Below are 23,628 nucleotides of genomic sequence, written 5' to 3'. Positions count from 1 at the left end.
TTAACAATTGGCATTTTGACGATGCCCCCGTTTCAGAACTGAATGATGTTTGCAGCAAACATCCCCATTTGCAACACATCAGTTTTCCCCAACTGGAAAACGATCGCATCCAAGTATTACATGGAATTGACGCAACACAGGACATCCTGAAAAAAGAGTTTTTACAGGGACCCAAAAACACGCCATTTGCAACCAGAAATCTGTTAGGCTGGACTATAACTGGTCCAATCAAATTCGGCCATAAGGAACAACAAAGAACCAACTTCCTTTCTCTTAGCTATGAAGCATTCGACAGAGAAATGACGCTCACAACAAATGAAAAAGATCCTCTGGCATATTATATAACCAGCTTCTGGAAGATAGATTCATCGGGAACGGAAAAAGAAAATGAAACGCCTCTATCAAAAGATGACACCAGAGCACTTAAAATATTGAATGATACAGTGCGGCACAAAGGCGAGAGGTATGAAATCGGTCTCCTCTGGAAAAAAAGTAAAATTTGGAGAACAACTACCCTGTAGCCAAGGCACAAACTCAAAGCCTCGAAAAGAAACTAAGCAAAGATCAGCTCCTGAAAGAGATGCATCAGAAGACACTTGATACAGACATCGAGAAGGGATATGTCAAACCAGTTATTTTCTCTAGCATCGCCCCTAGCTGCGTATGGTACTTACCACATCACCCAGTCACCAACCCCAGTAAGCCTGGAAAGGTACGGCGAGTTTCAAATGCTGCATCCGTTTTTAAAGGGAATTCCCTGAACAGTAACCTTTTGACAGACCCCGACCTGAATAACAATCTGGTTGGTCTCCTGCTTCGCTTCAGAAAAAATCCAGTTGCAATCAGCGCCGATATTGAGGCAATGTTTATGCAAGTAGGAATAATTGAGAAAGACCAACCTTCAATGAGATTTCTGTGGCCTACCAATCACAGCGTGAAGCAATTCCAGTACACCGTCTCATTTTTGGCGCTCGATGCTCACCATCAACAGTCATTTTTGTCCTCCAGAAAACGGCAGCAGATTTTGCGCTGAACCAAATGATTGAAAATCTGGCTAAAAACAGTTTTTACATGGACGATTTCGTACATTCCTTCGAAACGGTGGAGATTGCACAAGAAGCCGCAGTGTCGCTGAAGAAAACCCTCATGAGAGCGGGCCTTAACTTGACAAAGTTTGTCTCCAATGAGCAAACAGCAATAGACAATGCCAACGATGGTGATGAAAACAGCAAGGACTGTCACCGCGTACTTGATGTTCAATGGAATAAATCAACTGACAAAATTTTCCATCATAAACCATCAAAGTTCGATACCAAAGCAGATATTTACACTGTTCGAAAACTACTCTCTCTAATTGCATGCCTTTTTGACCCACTAGGAATTATAGCTCCCGTAATCATCACTCTGATTATTATACTACAAGAGATATGGAAAGAGGGTCTAGCAAGGGATGACCACCTGCCACAGGAGAAGAGTAAATCAATTCAAACTTGGATAGACAATTACATGTGCTCTCCCCCAATCGAAGTCCCTCGCTGTCTCACACTAGATGTAGCAACCAGCAAAACCTTTGAACTACACGTTTTTACGGATGCTTCTCAACTAGCCTATGGTGCCGTTGCTTATGCCCGAATTATCTCTGAACACGGCGTATCTTGTTGTTTCCTAATGAGCAAAGCCAAAGTTGCTCCAATCAAGCAGCTAAGTATCCCAAAACTCGAGCTTCAAGCCGCCGTCCTTGGAACTCGTTTAGCTCACTTCATCAAGAAACACCATACTATAGAGTTCAAGGATACCACAATTTGGTGTGACAGCATGTCTGTCCTGGCTTAGATCAAAAACTCAGAAAAACTCAAAGTTTTTGTGGGCAACCGAGTAAGCGAAATTCAGAGTCAATCGCCAACCAGCAGCTGGAGACATATCAGTGGGAAAAGCAATCCTGCCGATCACGTTTCTCGAGGTATTCTTCCTGCTGACATTAAACAGCATTGGCTAAGCCCACCAGCAATTTTGTTCAAAACAAAAGAAACTGGAGCACTTTTCTCAACACCGAGAAGACAAACACCACAATGGTGCAACAAACAATTCAACCACTGGTCGCAGACAAAAAATTCTCAAAATGGACGAAGTTGTTAAAAACAACAGCTCAAGTGTTTCGGTTCATCGAAATCTTGCGAACTAAATCCAAAAGAGCACTCAACATCAACGACGTCGAAAACGCCAGGAACCACCTTATCCAAGTATCACAGCAGAATTCGTTTGGTCCCTCAATAGCTCTTTTGAACAAAAACAAGAATTTGTCATCCAAAGACAGACTTCTGCCGCTCTCACCCTTTCTGAAGGATAATATTTTAAGAGTTGGTGGCAGAACAAAGAGAAGTACATTGGGATATAACACAAAGCATCCAAGATTAGCACATGTTTTCTCGAAACCAACCCAATAAGGTTAGGTTAGGCAGGCCCCGAGAATGTTATCGACATCAATAATCTTCTTTCATTGGCGCTAACTATTTACCGCAAAATTGTCATAATCGTTGTAAACTAAAAAATATTGGTTCATAACACAAGAATTTGAAACCAAAAAAGGGCACTTGGCAACAATGGAATTAAGGTAATTTTGAGGACTAAAACGTCAAAGAACAAATCAGAAAGCTTAGAAAGAAGGCAAGTCGACGCCCCCCAACCGAGAACCAAACGAATCTCCAAGACGCATCGACATTTTCAAGTGATTTCCGAATAGCGAGACTAGGCAACAAGCAAAACAAAAAATTTTAATATTTTGCCAAAACAATCTGTTTTAATCTCAAAAATCATTCGCCATCAACAAGGTTAACTTATTTCTCCACTTCAAGAAAACCAATGAGATCTGTCATGTTTTAGAATTTGTCATACTTCTGCAAAAGAACGATAAATACAAACAAAAATAAAAAAAATTAGACCTTTGTTAAAAAAACAGGTGTCGAAGCCGTTAGAACATTAAGCAGTGCACTAAAAACACCAGGTTTGTTCATATGTACCTTTCTTCAAAAACAAAAATTTGATATGCGACTTGTAGTTAATAAGACTAGGTTACAAGTAGACGATTAAGAACAGCAAAGCGCAATGTTAATGCTTAAAAATAGGTCTATATTTCCTCAAAACTTTTAATTTCGAAGTCACGGAATACTTTACCTATCAACTGAAATCCATAATTTGGTTCTTTCTTTCAAACACTCCAGGACTCCGCTTTCATCAGATTACAAATAGAACAACAAATAGAGGCATATTTCTTCATTAAGTTATGCTAGAGGAGGGTGTCAAGGCCATGGGTGTCGAGCCTGGAAAGGTACGGCGAGTTTCAAATGCTGCATCCGTTTTTAAAGGGAATTCTCTGAATAGTAACCTTTTGACAGACCCAGACCTGAATAACAATCTGGTTGGTCTCCTGCTTCACTTCAGAAAAAATCCAGTTGCAATCAGCGCCGATATTGAGGCAATGTTTATGCAAGTAGGAATAATTGAGAAAGACCAACCTTCAATGAGATTTCTGTGGCCTACCAATCACAGCGTGAAGCAATTCCAGTACACCGTCTCATTTTTGGCGCTCGATGCTCACCATCAACAGTCATTTTTGTCCTCCAGAAAACGGCAGCAGATTTTGCGCTGAACCAAATGATTGAAAATCTGGCTAAAAACAGTTTTTACATGGACGATTTCGTACATTCCTTCGAAACGGTGGAGATTGCACAAGAAGCCGCAGTGTCGCTGAAGAAAACCCTCATGAGAGCGGGCCTTAACTTGACAAAGTTTGTCTCCAATGAGCAAACAGCAATAGACAATGCCAACGATGGTGATGAAAACAGCAAGGACTGTCACCGCGTACTTGATGTTCAATGTAATAAATCAACTGACAAAATTTTCAATCATAAACCATCAAAGTTCGATACCAACGCAGATAATTACACTGTTCGAAAACTACTCTCTCTAATTGCATGCCTTTTTGACCCACTAGGGATTATAGCGCCCGTAATCATCACTCTGATGATTATACTACAAGAGATATGGAAAGAGGGTCTAGCATGGGATGACCACCTGCCACAGGAGAAGAGTAAATCAATTCAAACTTGGATAGACAATTACATGTGCTCTCCCCCAATCGAAGTCCCTCGCTGTCTCACACTAGATGTAGCAACCAGCAAAACCTTTGAACTACACGTTTTTACCTATGTTTCTCAACTAGCCTATGGTGCCGTTGCTTATGCCCGAATTATCTCTGAACACGGCGTATCTTGTTGTTTCCTAATGAGCAAAGCCAAAGTTGCTCCAATCAAGCAGCTAAGTATCCCAAAACTCGAGCTTAAAGCCACCGTCCTTGGAACTCGTTTAGCTCACTTCATCAAGAAACACCATACTATAGAGTTCAAGGATACCACATTTTGGTGTGACAGCATGGCTGTCCTGGCTTGGATCAAAAACTCAGAAAAACTCAAAGTTTTTGTGGGCAACCGAGTAAGCGAAATTCAAAGTCAATCGCCAACCAGCAGCTGGAGACATATCATTGGGAAAAGCAATCCTGGCGATCACGTTTTTCGAGGTATTCTTCCTGCTGACATTAAAGAGCATTGGCTAAGCCCACCAGCAATTTTGTTCGAAACAAAAGAAAACTGGAGCACTTTTCTCAACACCGAGAAGACAAACACCACAATGGTGCAACAAACAATTCAACCACTGGTCGCAGCCAAAAAAATCTCAAAATGGACGAAGTTGTTAAAAACAACAGCTCAAGTGTTTCGGTTCATCGAAATCTTGCGAACTAAATCCAAAAGAGCACTCAACATCAACGACGTCGAAAATGCCAGGAACCACCTTATCCAAGTATCACAGCAGAATTCGTTTGGTCCCTCAATAGCTCTTTTGAACAAAAACAAGAATTTGTCATCCAAAGACAGACTTCTGCCGCTCTCACCCTTTCTGAAGGATAATATTTTAAGAGTTGGTGGCAGAACAAAGAGAAGTACATTGGGATATAACACAAAGCATCCAATTGTTCTTAACGCAAAGGAATCAATCGCCCGACTATTCTTGGAGAAGTGCCATGAAATCTGCATGCATTTTGGACCTGAGTATGTCAAAAACTTTGTACAGCAAAGTTACTATGTTTTTGGCTTAAGAGACTCCTTACGCAGCATTTCATACAAGTGCTTTGAATGTTGACGCTTTAAAGGACAAGGTCTTCAGCCACCTATGGAAGATCTGCCTGATGCCCGATTTCCAGAAAACGAATCACCCGTTACCTTCACGAATGTAGGACTTGATTATATTGGGCCCTTCACCGTTATTCAAAGGGGCAAAGAAGAGAAGGCCTATATCTGTCTTTTCAACTGCTCAGTGACTCGAGCAGTATACTTGGAAGTGACAAAAGATCTGACAACATCAGTTTGTATGACAGCCATTCGCAGATTCATTGCTCGACGTGGACAACCACGGCTCTTACTAAGTGATAACGGAAGCAACTTCCTGGGAGCCAGAAAACAAATCAGAAGACAAAATCTGCAGTTGGACCATGACTTTATCAAGAACAACTTGCTGAACCAGTCAGTTGATTGGCGCCTCAATCCCCCTTCTGCTCCTCACTTTGGAGGCGTGCGGGAAAGGCTCGTACAGATAGTAAAACGAGCTCTTCTTGTGAATTTGGGTTCTGCCAAATTGACTTGGGACGTCTTCACAACCATTGTCGCAGAAGCAGAATGCTTAGTTAATGCACGCCCCTTGACGCACGTCAGAAGCGACAACGAAGACGAAGATCCACTAACGCCAAATCATTTCCTGATTGGTCGAGCACTCCCTAACATACCTGCGTGTGTATTCAACGAGTACCCTTCACTGAAGACGAAAAGTTGGACGCAGATCAGACAACGACTGGAAGCAATATGGAAGAGGCTGGTCCGAGAATACTTGCCTACCCTGAACACCCGAAGGAAGTGGACCAACCCAGAATCAAAGCTTGAAGTCAACGATGTTGTTTGGGTACCTGAAGAGTGGATTCCGAGAGGAATCTGGCCCTTAGGACGCGTGACAAGGACGTTCACCGGCCCCGACCATACTGCTAGATCTTGTGAAGTAAAAACCGCTCTAGGTCTTCTTACCTGCCCAGCTGTGAGATTAGCACATGTTTTCTCGAAACCAACCCAATAAGGTTAGGTTAGGCAGGCCCCGAGAATGTTATCGACATCGATAATCTTCTTTCATTGGCGCTAAATATTTACCGCAAAATTGTCATAATCGTTGTAAACTAAAAAATATTGGTTCATAACACAAGAATTTGAAACCAAAAAAGGGCACTTGGCAACAATGGAATTAAGGTAATTTTGAGGACTAAGGTTTTGAGAAACGTCAAAGAACAAATCAGAAAGCTTAGAAAGAAGGCAAGTCGACGCCCCCCAACCGAGAACCAAACGAATCCCCCAAGAAGCATCGACATTTTCAAGTGATTTCCGAATAGCGAGACTAGGCAACAAGCAAAACAAAAAATTTTAATATTTTGCCAAAACAATCTGTTTTAATCTCAAAAATCATTCGCCATCAACAAGGTTAACTTATTTCTCTACTTCAAGAAAACCAATGAGATCTGTCATGTTTTAGAATTTGTCATACTTCTGCAAAAGAACGACAAATACAAACACAAATAAACAAAATTAAACCTTTGTTAAAAAAACAGGTGTCGAAGCCGTTAGAACATTAAGCAGTGCACTAAAAACACCAGGTTTGTTCATATGTACCTTTCTTCAAAAACAAAAATTTGATATGCGACTTGTAGTTAATAAGACTAGGTTACAAGTAGACGATTAAGAACAGCAAAGCGCAAATTTAATGCTTAAAAATAGGTCTATATTTCCTCAAAACCTTTAATTTCGAAGTCACGGAATACTTTACCTACCAACTGAAATCCATAATTTGGTTCTTTCTTTCAAACACTCCAGGACTCCGCTTTCATCAGATTACAAATAGAACGACAAATAGAGGCATATTTCTTCATTAAGTTATGCTAGAGGAGGGTGTCGAGGCCATGGGAAATCTAATCTGTCAAGAAAGTGACAAGACACTAAAGAGCATTTCAAAGATGGAAAAAGTCCAAAAATCAAAGAATTTTTAGTAAAACTCGTAGTATCAAACCCAAAACCATTAACTAAAACCATTAAAAAAACGCAAAAAAATTAATATCTAAACAATTAGAAAGACTATGCGGTTTGTTTTTGCGAACTTTAAGCTAAAATTTGAACAAAAAAGTAGAAAAAAGTGACAAAATTCAACAACCCATTTTTGTTTTGAAAATAATTTTTTTTAAAAACTTCATAACAACCATAACCTTTCGACAAAAAACTAGACAGGTTAATTAATAACTCCTTAAGAATGCAACTGGAACTGACAATAGTAAGCCCTGATTTGAATTGTTCTGTTCTGTAATTATCATAAACACCTAAAATGTGAAAACATCTTCAAAAAGGACAGCGACTGATTCCAATTCGCAATATTTTGGGATGATCAAAAACAACGAGAGCAACACTAGCCTTAGTAGTACTTCTAGTCCATCAGGAACACTTAAATATACCTAAGATTATGGATATGGATATTTTGCCAAAAAGTCAATATATCAAAAATAAAAAAAATAAATGATGCACTTCTAATACTTATCGACTTAAATTAGCAAAAAACTTGCAAAAAAGTTTAACTGAAAAACACTCTGAGAGAAAGCGCAAACCAAATCTTCTGTGTTAACGAAGATTGTGTAAGTGGCTTTCACTTGTGTTAATCCGTCAAATTAAACAAAGGGGACTAAAAGACCTTATTTGGTGCAAATTTTGATTTTAAGAAGTCTGAATTTTGAGAAAACTCAGCAAAAAAAAAATTCAGTCAAGAAATTGAATCTTCCTAATGATAGCACTGACATTCCTCGTCCAAAATTGACTGTACAAAATACCCAATTAAGTGTACGGTTCCTACCCCACTAAAGTTGATAAGAACAAATCAAAAAAATGCTCGTTTTTACTGACAATCTTTTCAGAACCGATAAAATTTTTTAGCAAAATGCAGTCGAGTGGAGTAAAAAAGCGTCTTCGAACTTAGATTAATTGAAAACGGTATATGAAATCCATGGTATTATTATGATCCTTAAAGGCAAACTTGTCCAAATAATGGTGGACTGTGAGCAACATACGGTGTGGATAAATGCTACCCCTAACTATGGAATCGGATGTCTTTACACTGAAAAATCTAAGAAACAACGCAGAGACATAATTTGCTAATTTGTAGCAACGAGTGACAAAATAACAAACTGTTTACTTCTTTAACAAATTCCAGCCTTTACAGTCTGTTTTACAAATGTTAAGATACGTTTTGTGAAATTGAAGAGGATAGTTTGGCAGTGGCGCATTATACTCATCCTGTTCATTCTGTTCCTAATACTAGATCTTGTTAGCAAGAATTTAGCTCACATTGCTAAAAATTTCCGCTTATTCTGCGCACTTTTCGTTCGTTTCATGCTGCGCATTTTTTGCGTCCATTTCTCACTTTTTTTTAATAGAAAATTGGCGGAGATCCCGAACACTGAGAACCCGGTTTTGCGTGATTTCCTGCTGATAAATAACCATTTTCAAAAGTAAATTTTCAAAATCTGTTCATGAAATTTTGCCTTAGATCAAAGTCAATATACTTATTGTCAATATTTCTTCTTGACAGAGTTTTGCCCATGTTTGCTATGGTGCTTAGAGCCCATAACTTGAACCTGTTTAACACTCTAAACTTATTACGTAATCATAAACTGATAGCCAACCCGCGGTTATATAAAGCTGCGGTTCGAGATTGGTTTAACAAGTGTTTAGCAACTCCAGCTAAAGCTGACTGCTATCTAACACAAACAGATGTAGCAAGCATTCTTTAGTATTTATCAAAGCAAGCTTAGATAGGATTCATTTAGAGTTCAAGGTTGCCAAGCTTTTTCGGTAGATTAAAAGCAGTCAATTTCTCCAAAAATTATAATATCAGAATTATATTTACTGTCAGTATAGCAAGAACTCAAAACTTGTTGTCAAATTTTCATTCAGGCTTTGCAATCAACTTTTCTTTGCACTGTAAGATTCATTTTTTCCCAACTCTCTAGGATTTTCATTAGTGATTACAGAATCCGAATTGAAAAAAAAACTAAATTATGACCAGAAATCAATCAAACAAGATCAACACAGTGCGTTTTATGGCAATACTTTACTAATCAAAATTCTGTGAATCAAAAACGCAATTTAGTGAAAAAATATTTTGGAGCCTTGTAAATTTTTGAAGTTTTGAGTTCTCAAGTCTGTAGAGGAATCAGAACATAATCAATTAATACAATTGAAGCTTATATAAAACAGAAAAAACAATGGTCCAGATAAACATTTGGTTTGTTCCAAGATCCAGATCAACAGCTTTGATGAGATGTTTGTCAAATATTCCAGACTCGAAAGTTTTCTTCGAAAACTTTATTTGGGCCTACCTCCTGGGAGACAAAGACAGGCTGGGATTTATTTCTTTCGCGAATCAAGAGAACTAGAAAACGTAAATACTAAAAAATTATATAATTTTTAACTAAGATACAAAAAAGTAACTTTTCACGCTAAAGAATATTTCAAATACGATTTAAAGACTTAAAGGATAGATGTAGCTTATAGATACCAGTGCGGACCAAACACGTTTTCACTTGACAGATTTCAAAGAATTTTTTGCTTGCTTTTTCGGTATATGTTACAAAAGTATCGGTAGGTGAAAAGGTGAGGGTAAGATCTAACATTATTAACAGTTTTTTATTATTCTAAAACATTTCTGCTCACCCAAACATTAGTCCTCAGCAAAAAATATCAATTCACTCCTTTTAAATAAAGTGCGTGATTTGGAACTGTTCAATTAAGAATTATTCTGTTGCATAGAATTTTGAAATCAAGCTTCTAATATATGGAAATAAAATTTTTAGACAAATGGACACAAAAGGTAAAATTGTGCAAATGAACAAAACATAAAAGAAATGCGCTGCTGTGTTCATGAGAACCGTTGGACAGTTCCTTAATTGCGATGGACAAGATGAGAACTGTTGGAGCTTTATTGATGGATTGTCATTCGAACCAAAAGATAATTACTCTGAGAATGATTCTCATCACTGCTCTGGCAATCTGTTTATTTTGAATGTTAAAAAATAAGACATTCAACACAGTGAATTTTTTGGGTCAAGTAAACATATTGAAAAAGGCTAGTTTTGGTCTCATAGGTAAGTTTAATATAAAAAAATCGAACTCAATTTGAAATGCTGTGTTTTGAAAACCTCTTAATATTTTTTGTTTTTTTTTCAAGTCATTAGAGATTAGTCACTTTTCATATCAAAGTTCCGTTAATGACAAACATCATTTAAAGTTTTCGTACTTTTTTAAAAAATACTGATTTTCTTTTTGAGATTTTATTAAATTTTTGTAGTCTTATGGCAAAGACTCGTTGACTAAAAGCATAGTAGGCTTCCTAAGGGGCATTAGTGATTCTTTCTAGTGCTTTAAGGAGACAGCTATTGGCTGTTAAGACTTCAAAATTAATTTTTCGAAAAAAAGTCTTTTGAAAAATAACCACACTTAAACTTATTTCTGTGAACTTGTAGGTCAGTCTCACTAATGACAGGACCACTTTTTCTTTTTACTGAAACCAAAACTAATCTGGTTAGCGATATTATCTAGTAACTACTGGTTCTATGACGAGATTTTTAATTTTTCTTTAATTTTCGGATATTTTTCTTAATTTTGGTTCCTTTTGAAACCTTATCACATTATCATCATATTGACGGTTCCCATTGACTTAAAGACGTTGAATTGATTATAGACAAGTTTTTGTCGTTTTCATAGTGCTAACGCTTATTGTGATGACTTATCGATTACTTATGGACAAGAGATATCACTGTCTATGAGGCAAAATTTAGAGTAATTACTGATTTTCGTTGATATCTATTGAATTTAATGGCTTTGATGCTACGGGTTTCCTTAAAAATTTCTTGGTTTCAATACATTAGTTCAAATTTGTTGATATTTTGAAGTCACATTGCTACAATAAATAAATCCGATTGCTGTTAAAACAATTAGTGGGAAATAAAAAAGTTCATACTGGACAGTTCATTTTTTAACAGCTTCAACACCTTTCTCTCAATTTGTTTGTGAATTTTCTGTTTTTGCCAGTTTTTTTATTCTTTATGTAGTCGCAAACATTTTTCTGAATGCTGAGAGTTTTCATCAACTTCTTCTAATTGCTGATTGGATGAACTTACTCAATGCGGTCAATTTATAGCTAATAATCTTGATGTTTATGATATTGTTTGTTTTCAAAAAATATTTAAACTTTTCAATTTTTGTAGTTTTTCTTGTCAACTTGTAATTTATTCCCATCATTGAGAGCACATCATGCACTTACTTTTAATTCAAACATTAAATTGTCTATTGATACCATGTCATAACTGATGTTTTGTTTTGGGGCAATATACGTTTTCATCAAAAAAATTATGAGTGGTCAACATTTATGTTTCTTTTTCTCTTTTTAGCACAGTTGCGTTATTAACAGATCCCAATGATTTTCAAATGAGGCCAAAGTGAACATTTTTATTCTTTCAGTGTAATTTTAACTGACCTAGCACAATAAATAGTTGAAATTTAAAAAAATGGATTGTAGTTTTTCGAGTTTTTCAGCACCTTTTGTCCGTCTCTATGGCAATGTCTAACCAATAACAAGACTTATTGATTCCTAAGGACTTTTTAGTAAATTTATCAGGAATTTTTTGTCTCGTGAGCGCTCTCAAGAGACATGACATTATTTAATTCAATCAGTAGTTTGAGTGTGTAACTTTCAAACTCAAATATCTATTTTATAACATCTCTTAATTTGGTTGACGATTAAGTCAAAAATGTAGATGAGCTCGGGTCGGAACATTATGTGCGAACGCACAAAACCAAGCCCCCTTGTTTTGTCTTTATCAGCAGCTGAGCTCTAATTATTGCAATGAGAAACTTAGTTGCACAAAAGAAGTTTAATTGAGCAATTCTTTTTGACAGTTCCTTGTCAAAGTCGCGTTTTTGATATCACAAAACATTTTCATTATTCATTACACAAAATTGTCAACTTTTGATTTTTTCTCAAATGTCTTTTGTTAAATACGCTGCCCGGAACAGAAAGGTAAGTTTGTTTTGTGAGATTTTGTGCAGAGCAAGCTTACGACAGAAAAGTTTTCTCACAAATTCTACCAAAGGCTTCAACTGCTTTTATAATTAAGGAATTTTCAAAGAAGACAAAAAAATATAAGGAAACTGATATTTTCCGCCGTCATAGAACATTTGAGTCTTGGCCGTTCTGGTTTACAAAACCCATTTTGGTTGGGTGTTAAAACGATATTTTGAGGGCAGGCTCTATTGCGAACGATCAGTGTCCAGCAAAATTATTTAATAATTAGCCAAAAATGAAATAATTTCTTTTACAAGCATGTACACAGAGCGCCCTGAGGATCTTGGGGCCATACAAAACATCCCAATAGTTCCCGGCTTCAACACGGATGCCATCATTAAACAATGGAACGAACACCCAGCAAAAGTGAAAATCATGAAAGACTTTTTCTTCACGTTAAGAGGGCGTCACGAAGAAGTGATTGAGAAAGATTCTTTGAATGTTTTCCTGGTGCGTGATCCAGAATTTGCGTTCACAAGTTTTCTTCCGACCGCAAAGGAGTACTTCTACTACCCTGTTAGAAGCATTTTCCTGGGCGTGCATGTGCTCTATGAGTGTATTTTGGATGGCATCGAAGCTGTGACCAAGTTGTCCAGTAAACCTCCAATGATAATTGACGGCAAGTAACGCGTTGAGTTATAACCATCTTTTTCATTGAAAGAAATTAATGAAAAGCCAGTGTTCACAAAGATCTCACAGAATTGGTATGTTTTGAACTCTTAAATAGGAGCAACTAGAAACGATGTTTATTTCCTCACAGGTACTCAGCTCTCAACGAAAGAGGGCTCAGCTAAAGTTGTTAAAGCAATTTGTGAGAAAGCAGGAATTGAGTTCACAGAATCTCTTCTAACTTGGAAGCCAACTGAGTTTCTGGATCCCACCTGGACTTCGCCGGCAACTCTAGAAGCGTCCGATGTAGAACAGGCAAACACTCTTTGTTATTCCACCGAAATTTGTGTATATCTGATATTTTGCACTCTGAGAACCATTATTTTCTCTTCTGAATTATTTCACTCGGTTGATTGCCAGGGTTACAGTGATAATTATAGATATAAAAAAATGAATCCCCCTCTAGCCCCAAGCCAGTTTTTCTACTGCGTTTTACATTTTCCGATTCCAAGCGCGGAAAATCATTAAAAACATTGATTATTGCTAACCTAAGTTTGAAGCGTAATAACGTTATCAATGCAGGGCTTCTTCGCAAGAGTCAACACTACGACCTCTTTTGCGGATTCGAAGGAAAGAGTGGTGGATCTTGAGGAATTGGCCAAAGACCATCCAGATATGGTAGCAGACATCAGATCGTGCAAGCCAATTTATCAGAAGATTATCAATATGCCTTATATGTTTAAGCTGGACTAATTCCATTTGCATCCAATTTATTCTAAATACTCCACTAAACAAACACGTTTGCATAACTCTCTCATTGATTAACTGTAATTATCTCATCAAACCAATTAGAGGCCTATGCAAATTTAATTTAATTATGTAACTTTCCTATTCCTACTCTGATGGTTGCCTTGCTAGATCTTGCAAGATTCTTGCCTATGACGGGCCATCTTGCATGGTTGCACCAAAGACTATTATCATGCAGGACTCTTGCAAGAGTCTCACAAGATAACCCTATTTTTCAGGAGAGCATATCGGCACGATTATAAATCGTTTTTAATTACACCATGTGTCAAATAGAGTATTAAGAATGGAAATAGTTCTGAACATGCCTATTGAATAAGTTCCATAACAATTATTTAACCGGCAAAAATCAATCGATTATGTGTAGCAAATCCACTTGAGTTATTCATAATCCGATTACATTTTTAAGTCTTCTGTAAGTATTCTGACTCGATAGCTCACTGACAAATGTCAATTATGAACATCTCAAACCAAAGCTGTCACTTAACAAACCATTTTTTCGAAAGAAAATCAATTCTTGGAGCCGTTCAATCGAACTCTGTCATAATCGATTTGAAAAACGGTTGTTACAAGTTAGGGCTAACTCAAAATACTGATTACTTGCAGAACGTTCTTGTGTCCACGAATATTTTTGAACGTCTTCCTCAGTGACATACTACTAGCCAATACTCAATGATGCCAGACCTTAAAACACAAATCCACTATCCATTGTAAGAAAATATATTTCTTAAAAATCATTTTCCAGTTTAACACCGATTTAGTGGCAGCATGAAAAAAATGCCATTTTGTAGCCCTCCGTAACTAGTTTCATTTATTAAAAAATCATCGGAAAATTGAAAAAGGAAGACAACTTCAAAAAATCGAAAACAAACACCTTTAAGATTAAAAAACTGAGAAGTTTGTAGTAAAATAAGCTAGCTTTAGAGGAATTTTGATCATCCTGAGTAATTCTTAAAGCTTAATATTTAACCATTTGACCCAAAATTTCTTTTCCTCAAAATTTTGTTAAATTTTTTGTCATCTCATTTCTGAAGATTAAAAACCATTGTAAGAACCAATATTTTTTTGGATTCAACAGAATTTTTGGAAAATAGAAGACTTCAGCCAATATAGAGCTAACAAAAATTCCAAAAAAAAACAATTTTTGAAAATGTAAAATTAAAAGCAGATGTATTCTTCTCTAAACTCTAGAGCTGTTTCGCAAACCATTCTTCTTATTCAATCAGAACTGACAATGCAAAAACTTCAAAACCTCGGAGACGTACAAAAACTGCTTGATGGAATGAACATCAAATCAACCAAACTCATTATTGAAAAGTAAAGATAGAAACCTTATTTTTTATCTGTATTCCTCATGATGTGTGAGCAGATCGTTCGATCTAACCTTCTCTAGTATAAGTCATTACAGAAGAAATTGAGAGTTAGAGAGTTTATTGATCGCGAGGTTCAAAAACAGTATAAAAGTTTATTTTTCTTTGAAAATTATTTTTCACTTTTGTATTTTGATTACGAGACTGCTCTTCAAATTTGTAATTTCCCGACGTTGCTCGTTTCTGTAAAATTAAAAACTAATTAGTTTGTTGATTATGAAAGTCCTCATAAGAAAGGAAGTGTTTTCCAAAGATGAAAAAAATTTAAATAAAATTAAAATTTTCTATTTCTGAAATTTTCTATTTTCTTGTTTAAAAAAACACCGAAACGTGAAAAAGCCAAAACCTAAAATTTACCGATAACCATTTCTCAAATGAAACTAAATAAGAACCTTTGAGGACAGTGTATAACGTTCCTTACATGTTTGAGCCAAGCAGAAGCAGAGTGCAAAAAACTGTCGTTGGTAACACACCTGCGAGATATTGAAAAAAAAAAAACGAATTGGCCCATTATGCTCACGAAACATCAAAAATTTTTTATTGTGGAGGCAATCGAACGGACCACCGTAAAAAAATTGCACTCGTCGAGAAAAAAAATGGACAAAACACGATTTAACAATTACTGGTTCTCATTAAGAAAAACCCTTGCACAGCCGAAATTGGTTTCTCTTTTCGAAGCTAACCTTTATAATCCACACCAAATACCAGAACTTATATTGAATTCAATTCATCGCGCACATGAAGGCTAAGTGCGGTTGATTTATCTGGCTGAATTTATTTGGTAACTAAGAAACCCAAGGATGACGAAATCCGAGAAGTGCAGGCCGTGCAACATTAAAAGGTAAGACTTTCAAACAAGTCACCGGAAAAAGCATAGGGTGAACACCTCCTATTTGTAAAAAATACCAACTGATGAAGTACAGATGAACTTTGACAGCCGCGATCGACGTTTATATACTAGTTGCCAAATATACATTTTGAACCCTTCTTCATAAACATTTATGCGCTTCCGCATACGAATGCCCAATAACGTAACGTATTTTGACCTTTCTATTCTCGAAACAATTCGTATCAATACATTCCTTAAACTGAGTGATCACATACAGAACTCCCTTTCTCTTTGATTCGTTGCAATAATTTATTGGCAAATGAATGCTCCGTTCCTCTCAAGATCTTGTTGAAATTTTCACGATTGTAGATGAAACCAGTAGCATTGAGTCGAGTGCATTATTGTGTACCAATATCAATTTTTGTCCAGTTCTTTGTCTATGTCCTAAGTGATTGATATACACGGAATAAACCAAGCACTGCATGTTGGCTTTCTCTTTAATCATTAGATGCTCAATATGGACATTGAACAAAGAAGTGGGCCAATGCTAACGAATAATTTCAAAACTTTACGAGCTTGAGGGTCAAAATTTTTGTTGGGTTGCTCAGTGTAATAGAGCGTTAATTACCATTAAAGCTCCGGAGGCGGTTAATAAATATTTAGTAGTCACATGCTATCTTCCATCAGCTGCAACAAAACTCAATTAATTAAATTGAGTTTGATCTAGTTTATCATGTCGATGCGATCATCTCTAGAGTAAAAGTTTGTGACCAATTTCTTTTTACCAATAGAGCTTCAATTTGCTTAAATATTAAATATTTCTAAACATAGCTCACCGAAGGTATTAATCTCAAGGAAAGAGTGCCCTAGCACATCAAAAAATATTGTATTATTTCTCGTTTGTGCTTTTATGAGACTGGAAAATAAGTGCATTTGTTACAGATAATCAAATTTTGGGCTGACGTCTGAAATAAAGATTTTAGCCGCTCAATATAGGTTCGGCAATAGATCCTTTTGTCGACGTCTGGATCATCTTTTCTTCTGCTTCCCATATAAATTAATTAAATTATCATAATTCTTTGCAAAAGCAGCATAACAAACTTTCACTGAATTTTCAGATTTGATTGCAAAATTGTCTGAGGGTTTCTGCGTTATAGGTAATCGGGTGTTGTGACTCCCTATTTCATAAAAATAGGTAGGGAAACTTTTGCCTTCAGCTCGATATGTTTTGAGATCTTTGTAAAAACTACTTATTTGTAGCCAAGTAGGCAAAAAATAGCGAAAACGCGGACATGTAAGGGTAAAGTCCGCAGTGATTTCTCAAAACAAAGTCTGATTTCAAATAGGTGGATTCTCACAATAGAACAGAGCTGCTTAAAAATATTCATAAAAATCTGAAGTATTTGTAGTTTAATCAGTCAAAGGCACCCAATCAACAGGTGTTTTCAGCACAGACATCAGTTTATCCTCCTCAGAGCCCCCTTTAACCTCGTGCATGTATTCCCACTTAGCAATTGCTGGCAATGACATCAAAATACTCTCGATTCTTGCATCAGGGGTTCTCAAACCAAATTGGGTTCCTCGATCGTGAATCAAGTTGAACTCAACGTAGCGACCTCTACGTATCAACTGCCAGTTTCGCTCAGCTAAACCATACCCAGAGTTTTTATGTTTCTCGACCATGGGTATATATGCTTTAAACGTTGCCTCAGCGCAATCTTTAATCAATGCAAACGTTTCATCTTGAGTTTGTGATATGTTCAAGTCATCGAAAAATATTCCACCAACTCCTCGAGTTTCGCCTCGATGTGGTAGGTAAAAATAAGTATCGCACCACTTTTTAAACTTCTTATAGTAATCGGGTCCGTGTTTCATTAAGGCTTTTTTCAACATCTGGTGGAAAAATACAGCATCTTCCTCGTTTAAATAATAGGGCGTTAAATCTGTCCCTCCTCCAAACCATGACAATGTTTTGCCATTACCATCATCAACTTCGAAATACCTGTAATTAAAGTGAATAGTCGGAACGTATGGATTTCTTGGATGAATTACAGAACTAATTCCACAAGCGAAAAACGGAGCTGGAGATTTCACAATTGCCTTTCCGCGTGAATTCATTGATTCTACCGCTTTGGCCGGCAGAACCCCGTGAACAACCGAAATGTTAACGCCCGCTTTTTCCAAAACTTTTCCCTCTTGCATAACGCAACTGATTCCACCTCCTCCACTTTTTCGTTCCCATTTATCGATCCGCCATGAAGCTTCTGGTTCGTGTGCCGCGAGTGCATTGCAGAAATCGCGCTGCGATCTCATTAAGAACAATTCCATTTTATTACGCATCGATTTCGAGTTAGCTTGAAGTTCTTTGTAGCTTGTTACTGGCTCCGCCATGAAGTTTTCCGGGATTCCGAAAAATGATCGACACTTTATTTCGTCTGAATTCCGGCATAGACGCTTGTAGCTCAGAACACTACCTATACCCAACGATGTGGCAAAACACAAAGGCAATTTCATTTAATCTATAACAATTTCAGTCGGTTCTAACTATTCGAGAATGTTTGAACAGTAATTGAATTACTTCGAAAACTTATACATCAAACAAACTGATATCGCCCTTTGAGAGCATCAGCGTTTGCAATGCAGAACACAGATGTACTCAATTGAAACCCCAATCCACCCAAAATCTTGGCAAGTGATCTCACTTAGGTTTGTTTCCCCAACATATTCGAGACCTTTTTTTATCAATGAAAGAAAGATGAGAAGGATACAGTACTAAAATACAAGAGAAAAACACGTACGCACACAAATACGTCCAAAGGCTTGACATGGCAATTGGTTTGCCAAGATCAGTCAATAATAAGTACATATAAAGTGGAAATGAATTAAAAACTAGAAGCTTTTTCAGTTTTGCAAAAAAATGCATCTATTTGAAAACCTCTGTTACAAAAAACGACAAACCGTACTTTTATCTAGAAATCGTCGCATTTTGGAAAAAAATGATCAAAATTGAGCTTTTCAATACAAATTGAAGGAACTTGGTTAGGAATTACTTTTGGTTTCAAAAACGTACGAATTGATTCTGGAGCCAAAAATGAAGAAGAGAGAGAGAGAGAGAGAGAGAGAGAGAGAGAGAGAGAGAGAGAGACATTCCACAAAATGAGATCTAGTTTTTTGCCAATCGAAACATTGAGAGAACATTTCCGACCGAATCACGAAATAGTAACTCAAGCGTGAACTCTGCAAGGAAAGCATGAATTGATTTACCGCCCAGAATAACCAATTTTGGTGCTGAAACCGCGCACAGTTAAACTAGATAAAAGATATCCACAAGACCATAGAAAAAAAGAAGAACAAGGAAGGTCAATAATGGGTCCGCACAAAGTTCCAACCTAGTTATTAAATTGCATCAACAAAGGTGAGAGCGGCAACTTCAAAAACTGAACACATAGGCATTGCGATATGTAACTGAGTTAGTATTTTCACAAAAAAGCGGCTTGATAGTAAAAGAATTATCGACAAAAAGGAAAAATTAGTTTTTAAAAATATTACAGACAATGAAATTAGGCCAAAATATTTGTAGTTCTCAAATTATTTGATAAAAGAAAAACTGTTAATTCAAATTAACTAATAGGTAAATAAAATCAGAGTCAACCCATTGCGTGGAAAACGACAGCCCTGAAGAACTTAACACTGAGAAGATTTTTCTTCTATCCATTAATAGGTCACAACTGGCAACAGCAGTTTTCAAAGAGTTGTACGATAACTTATTTGCGTCAACAGTTAAGAGAATTAATCGAAAGTTTTTGACCGATTCACAAATTCAGTTTAAACAAGAGAAATCCTTGCAATCACTTAGATGCCCAGCTCAAATAGAAAAGCAACGTATTTACAAACACAGCCCCACAATTGTATTTCAGACCAATTTAAACTTTAACGAAAAATTTAAAAATTTTCAGCCCAAACTAAATGAGATTAAAGAATTGATATGAGGCTCTTGCACCTGTAAATCACAAGTTGCACCTCAACTCCCAATAAATCGGCAAACAATTCTGATTGAAACTTAATATGAATAAAACAATCAAAACAAAAAATTTAATGTGCCTTATTTGTATTTCTTTTTCCTGTCAGTAATATGATGCAATCAGCATACCGGTCAGTCTTTCATGAGTTTTCTGCTTGAGGTAATGTAACTCAGACGTAAATTACAACCAAAATAAATCATTGCGAGTTTAAAATGAAGTAGAGGTTTAACTTTCTCTTGCTTCTATATCAATTTAAATCTGAACTTTATCTCAAACTCTTGATTATACATATTAGTTGTAGCTTATGTTTCTCCGAGCTACTGAAGCATTAAAGACTCATGAGACACCGATGCGTATCGTGACCAAATTACATTATTGCCTTAAAAAGACAAATAAACAAAGCATAGAAAAAGAAGCCTACAAATTTAAGGGAAAAGTATTACTGAGGGTAAAATTAGGCCAAAAATTTGTAGTTCTCAATTTTTTGCATAAGGAAAATATTAATTAAAAAACTAACAAATGGATTAAAAAATCAGAGTCAACTGATCACGCGCGAAACGACAGGTCACTTCGAAGTATTATGAAAGAAAAACATAGTTGATATATTTTACAATAAGATCTGAAGAACTTAAGAATGAACAGATTGCTTTTCTCCTAATAATTAATAGGTCACTACTGGCAACAGCAGTTTTCACAGAGTTGTATGATATCTTATTTGTGGGAACAGTTAAGAAAGAGTGAAAAAAATTGAAAGTTTTTTAGCTTTTCGAAAGCTTCGCAATTTTCAGTTTCAACAAGAGAACTCCTTGCAATCACCAGTTGCTTATGATCCCCAGATGTCAAGCTCAAATCGGAAAGCAACATATTTACAAACACACTCACACAATTGCATTTTTTAGACTAATTTAAACTTAAAACAAAATTTTCAGCCCAAATTAAATAGCATCCACGTATCAATATGGGGCCCTTCTTCCTGTAAATCACAAACTGCAACTCGGTTATTTAAAATAAATCGACAAACAGTTCTGATTCATATTTAATACGAAAAAAACTAACGAACTAATCAAATGAGATTGGTAAACATAAAAGTGTCATATTTATATTTTTTTCATAGCAGTAATATGATGCGATCAGGATAACCACCAGTGTTTCATGAGTTTTTGCTGCTTAAGGCAACGTTATTCAGACAAAAATTACAACCAGTATAAATTATTGGGAGTTTGAAATGAAGTACAGGTTTAACTTTCTTTTGCTTCTATTTCTATTTAAACCTCAGCTTTATTTCGAACTCTTGATTGTACATATTAATTGTAACTTGTTTTCTCCGCGCTACCTGAAGCAATAAATACTCAAGAAACACCGATTCGTATCGTGATCAGATTACATTACTGCCAGTAAAAAGACAAACAAACAAGACACATCTTTGTTTAACGACAACATCCTGCAAGAGATTCAACTGGAAATTGACCATTAATGAATAAGCATTGGATTCGGTTATAACTTAATGAATGAAAAAATTGAGAATATCTAAGTTAACACCGAATCCAATGCTCATTCATTAAAGGTCAATTTCTAGTTGAATTTAAGCTGTTTAACCTGTATTGGTGATCAGCCTAGCATTTCAAAATAACTTTGTTTGTTTTTCCCGGCTGTTAAATACCAATTATTTTATTAATGTTATCCAGTTTACTTCATAACTCTGTTTTGGCATTTAAGTTCGGTTGCATTTTACTCCGTAATTCTGCTGACCATTTCAATGGCTTAGGCGAGTTTTGTGAGTTTACAGAAGACAGCGTGGACCAAGTTATTTGGGAGGATTTTAACGATATAGAGATCACACTGCGTGAAAAGGTAAGAAAAAGAAAAATTAGGAGTCCCTTTTCTTGAAAAGAAATAGAATTATTGAAAATATACATCAATTGATTCAGTTTTTCTTGTTTACTTGATCAATTAGTGTGAAAACCAACGTCATTATCTTCTAAGGTGCCTGTTTTGCTTATTATTGTAGTTTCCTATTGAGAACTTGCTTGCACTGCTTTCAGGTTTTCACAGTAACTATTTTCAAGCATTTCACATGTGAATTTATAACATTAAAACTCTCATTGCCAAAGTTATAAAACTTCCATAAAAACACTTCCCTAGTACATTCACCAAAAAGATCTATGATGAGAAAAGAAAATATAAGGAAGACAGATATTCAGCCTGGTCTTCGTTCAATGAATTGAAACAAATGATACTTGGCACAACGTGACAAAACCGTGCATGCAACCACAATTCAGAAAAATTATCACCTCTACCGAGTACGGCAAAGCAATTGATGACCCCTTTTCGCTTTCATGCAAAGCAGCTTAAAACAGTCTTTTTCCTTCCTTTGCCTAAATACTCCAGAGATTACAATTCTATTAATTTCTTCACATTTCCTTCGAGAGCAATTAATGAGAATTGTTGTTCACGCTTTACAACCAGTGCTTTACTCGTTGTTGAAGCTGTTGATAATAATTTAGAAAAATACAACCTCTCGACATTGATTAAATTTTTTTCCCTAGAATTTTTAGTAAGAATTTCTAAATACTACGCCTAATTGACGAAGGCCAAAGCTGTTTTAGAGCACATTGCAGCAAATTTATCCAACTCGTTACATTAACATTCAATAACCTGAGCACCGTTTTTGACAATATTCATTGGACCACATACAGATCTTGACATTCCACCAAAAGATTCGACAACTTTTTGAAGTTGTTTCTTTCCTAATTTTTAGCAGTAAAGCTGACAGTAAACGCCTAACACTTTTTCGCGTTCTTGGGAAACAAAGAAATTGCATTAATTAAAATTTAGCAAAAAACGATAACCTATTTTTCATTATTATCGCATTATTTTCCAATTTACACGTGGATTTTAGCTCTCAGCAGAGAATTTGCGAATTTTCTGAAGGATAAGACAACTTCACGTTCTCATTCCTATATTTATGGTTTTCAAATAATAAAAAATACTACGGACACTCTGAGTCATGCAAGTGGCGTGGGTTGATCACGGGGTGTGAGCTCAAGGAGAGTGGGACGGGTTACCAGTACTGGTTACGATGTGCATGGTGAGGGGGGGGGGGGGGGGGGTGGGGGTGGGGGCTTATCTGGGGGAGAAGTGAAGTGTGTGTGTGTGTGTGGGGGGGGGGGGGGGTTGTGAACTCTAAGAACCGCATAAATTTAAGAAATCCAAGAACCGCCCTTCACAGCATGAATTTATGTTTCCAAAACAGTTTCGACGAATCACATACCAAGAATCAATTCAACCGATAGGCTCTAAGAGAACTTTATTGCCCCACGAGCGTTAACTGTTTATCTCAATTTTGAGTGCGAAAAGCTAATAGGGTCAGACGAAAATTCGGTCAAGCGAAAAATCACAGAATAACAAGACAACAGGACTAATTTAATTGCTAACAACTTCGTTTGAGAGCACTTAAGTGAACTATAAAAACTTTCACAAAGAAATGAAAAAAAAAACAGAAAATCTGAATATTGACTTGCTTCTTGAGCATTGTTTCACTATTTAGTTATTTGTAATTATTTCTTTTTCGGGGTTAGAAATGAAAATTACAAATTTTTAGATTCCCTTGAAATATTTATTTTTCTCTTCTGAAAAGTATTTTTTTGTCTTTGTGACAAAGGAAACTGAACTAATTGTTCAGATATTTTTATCTCCTGAAACACCTATAGCTCGACAATAACCGTATTGTTCTCAATTACATCAA

General features: G+C 36.2%; 4 protein-coding genes across 5 annotated transcripts; 3 read left to right on the top strand and 1 right to left on the bottom strand.

Moving 5' to 3' along the window:
* Positions 1-1,038: 1,038 nt before the first annotated feature.
* On the top strand, positions 1,039-1,833 carry LOC142349144 (uncharacterized). The gene has a single exon (XM_075400559.1). It carries the CDS (start codon positions 1,039-1,041, stop codon positions 1,831-1,833), a length of 795 nt encoding a protein of 264 aa, XP_075256674.1.
* A 1,818-nt stretch (positions 1,834-3,651) lies between these two features.
* On the top strand, positions 3,652-6,174 carry LOC142349143 (uncharacterized). The gene is made up of 2 exons (XM_075400558.1): positions 3,652-4,993; positions 5,204-6,174. Exons 1-2 carry the CDS (start codon positions 3,652-3,654, stop codon positions 6,172-6,174), a joined length of 2,313 nt encoding a protein of 770 aa, XP_075256673.1.
* A 2,774-nt stretch (positions 6,175-8,948) lies between these two features.
* LOC142349332 (uncharacterized) lies at positions 8,949-13,773 on the top strand. Of its 2 annotated transcripts, none has more exons than XM_075400808.1 (5): positions 8,949-9,034; positions 9,328-9,525; positions 12,507-12,868; positions 13,010-13,173; positions 13,441-13,773. In XM_075400808.1, the coding sequence occupies exons 2-5, from the start codon at positions 9,392-9,394 to the stop codon at positions 13,609-13,611; spliced, it is 831 nt and encodes a 276-aa protein (XP_075256923.1). In that variant the 5' UTR covers positions 8,949-9,034; positions 9,328-9,391; the 3' UTR covers positions 13,612-13,773. The 2 variants fall into 2 exon arrangements, with proteins under 2 accessions (XP_075256923.1, XP_075256924.1); XM_075400809.1 differs by having other exon boundaries at positions 8,967-9,034; positions 9,335-9,525.
* Positions 13,774-17,192: 3,419 nt separating this feature from the next.
* LOC142349996 (oxygen-dependent coproporphyrinogen-III oxidase-like) lies at positions 17,193-18,414 on the bottom strand. The gene has a single exon (XM_075401881.1). It carries the CDS (start codon positions 18,373-18,375, stop codon positions 17,272-17,274), a length of 1,104 nt encoding a protein of 367 aa, XP_075257996.1. The 5' UTR covers positions 18,376-18,414; the 3' UTR covers positions 17,193-17,271.
* Between the last annotated feature and the right edge of the window lie 5,214 nt (positions 18,415-23,628).

The sequence above is a fragment of the Convolutriloba macropyga genome, chromosome 11, assembly GCF_964194025.1.
Source record: "Convolutriloba macropyga chromosome 11, txConMacr16.3, whole genome shotgun sequence".
NCBI classification, from domain to species: Eukaryota; Metazoa; Xenacoelomorpha; order Acoela; family Convolutidae; genus Convolutriloba; species Convolutriloba macropyga.
This window is presented reverse-complemented; position numbering and strand designations above follow the sequence as displayed.